The sequence below is a fragment of the Myotis davidii genome, unplaced genomic scaffold (assembly GCF_000327345.1).
Source record: "Myotis davidii unplaced genomic scaffold, ASM32734v1 scaffold805, whole genome shotgun sequence".
Taxonomy (NCBI): domain Eukaryota; kingdom Metazoa; phylum Chordata; class Mammalia; order Chiroptera; family Vespertilionidae; genus Myotis; species Myotis davidii.
This window is the reverse complement of record NW_006296430.1, coordinates 279,996-282,365: the sequence shown is the minus strand read 5'-3', so window position 1 is coordinate 282,365 and position 2,370 is coordinate 279,996. Positions and strand designations below refer to the sequence as shown.

At 40.8% G+C, this 2,370-nt stretch overlaps 1 protein-coding gene across 4 annotated transcripts in view; it reads left to right on the top strand.

Moving 5' to 3' along the window:
• LATS2 (large tumor suppressor kinase 2) overlaps positions 1-2,370 on the top strand; it is a 73,217-nt gene that overhangs the window by 67,831 nt on the left and 3,016 nt on the right. For 2 of the 4 annotated variants that reach the window (XM_006771800.2, XM_006771802.2), the window contains one exon: positions 1,646-1,976. The exons of 1 other annotated variant lie outside the window; for it this stretch is intronic. In XM_006771800.2, coding sequence (XP_006771863.1) covers positions 1,646-1,976 — 331 coding nt within the window. Of the gene's footprint in view, positions 1-1,645; positions 2,365-2,370 lie in introns of those variants that run through there. One more of the 4 variants, XM_006771801.2, reaches the window with a different exon arrangement.

Below are 2,370 nucleotides of genomic sequence, written 5' to 3'. Positions count from 1 at the left end.
CCCCTTTTTCTTTAATAGTAGCCATCCTAATGGTGGCTGCACTTCATCCTAGTGAAGTGATATCTCATTGTGGTTTTGATTTGTATTTCCCTAATGATTAGTAATATTGAAGCTCTTTCCATGTGCTTACTAGACATTTGTATGTCTTTGGAGAAATGTCTGTTCAAGTCCTTTGCCCTTTTTTAATCAGGTTATTTGTTTTATTGTTGAGTTGTAGAAATTCTTTTTATATTTTGGGTATTAACACCTTATAAGATACATGTTTTGCAAATATAGCCTTCCATTCTATGGGTTGCCTCTTCATTATGTCATCAGTGTCCTTGATGAACAAAAGTTTTAAATTTTTATGAAATCCAATTAATATATTTCTCTTTTGTTGCCTGTGTTTTGGTGTCATATCCAAGAAATCATTGCCAAATCCAATGTCATGACGATTTTCCCCTATGTTTTCTTCTAGGAGTTTTATAATTTTAGCTCTATTAACCCCTTCCCCAGCAGAAACGTGTATACTCGTTTTCACAAAATGTTCTTTTTCAGTCGTCGACGAGTATACTAAGAAAATATGGTAAAAAAATATGGTTTATAGGAAGACGAGTTACAAACTGTTTTCATAACCAGCATCAAAAATACTATATAGAACCAAAATAAAAAAATTAGTCTGAAAAAGAAACGTTTTTAACAAAAAAATTGTTGGGGAAGGGGTTAAAAACACTCGGGGTTTGACCAACCCTCCCACCCACACAGCCACGTGCCTATATACCTCATCTGATGTTCAGTCACCCATACAGTAGACAGTTATGTTTGCCTTGTTTTATCCTGATTTAAAGTATGAACAATAAAGTCTTTTAGCTTTTCTCCTCACTATAGACACATCTCTGTGACAAATGTATTTACTGAGCATTTAGATGGCTGGGATACGTGGTTGAGTGTCAGGAATAGGAGACCAAGTCCATAGGGTAGGTCAGCTTTCTTCTCCATGAGGTTGCTTTTTTTATTCTTTAAACATTTTTATTGATTTCAGAGAGGAAGGGAGAGGGAGAGAGAGATAGAAACATCAATGATAAGAGAGAGTCATTAATCAGTGGCCTCCTGCATGCCCTATACTGAGGATTGAGCCCACAACCTGGGCATGTGCCCTGAAAGGGAATCGAACTGCAACCTCCTGGTTCATAGGTCGACGCTCAACCACTGAGTTCCACCGTCTGGGCGATGTTGCTTTTTAAATTACAAAAACCCAGCAGACCATCTCTTGGCTACAATAAGCATTGAGTGAGAACCATGATGGTTCAACAGAAATCTGTTGCCATAGCTAAAGAAATGACTCAGAAAGGGTCAGTCTCTTCATTTTTGTGGAAGGCACAAAATTCTTTTGCTAACCAGTCTTTCTGATAGAAGAAAATCATTCTCTCTTGGTCTGTATTTGACTTCAGCACCCCAGGCCTCAGCTGTGTGCCCCAACCTAGAACACTGACCTTCAATAGCTGATCAGATCCACAACTGCGCTTTCTGAGTCTATCCTGACTTTTCTTCCATCATGAAACTAAAATTATTTAAAAACCACATCATCACATATTGTCCTAGAACTGCCCATACAGGCTTTGAAATGTTGGAAGAAACTAAAACTTTGGTTCTATTGTCTCTTGAGGTGATAAACTGGGAGAACACGCTCCACATTCCAGCCCAGGTCAAGCTGAGCCCTGAGGCCCGGGACCTCATCATTAAACTGTGTTGTGCTGCTGACCACCGGCTGGGGAGGAACGGGGCTGACGACCTGAAGGCCCACCCATTCTTCGTCACCATCGATTTCTCTAGTGACATTCGGAAGCAGCCAGCCCCCTACATTCCCAAGATCAGCCACCCCATGGACACCTCAAATTTTGACCCCGTAGATGAAGAAAGCCCTTGGGATGATGCTAGTGAAGACAGCACCAAGGCCTGGGACACGCTCACCTTCCCAAATAACAAGCACCCTGAGCATGCATTTTATGAATTTACCTTTCGAAGGTTCTTTGATGACAATGGCTACCCCTTCAGGTGCCCAAAGCCTTCAGGAGCAGAGGCATTACAGGCTGAGAACTCCAATTTGGAAAATTCCAATCTGGTGGATCAGACTGAAGGTTGCCAACCAGTGTACGTGTAGACAGACTTGGCACTGACGACACCCAGGTGCCCATGGCTGGTTCTTTAAAAGACCTGATGGAAAGTTCAGGGCAGCTTTGTTTTCAGTTAACCCATTGATTACTTCACTTGAAATTCTTGTCTTCACTAAGAAATGCTTTTTTAAAATGCTTTTTAAAAAGGACTCAAGTATAGCATATCTTCATTTCTAGATTCTGGTTGATAAGGGGGATGGTTGTCAATATGGCTTTG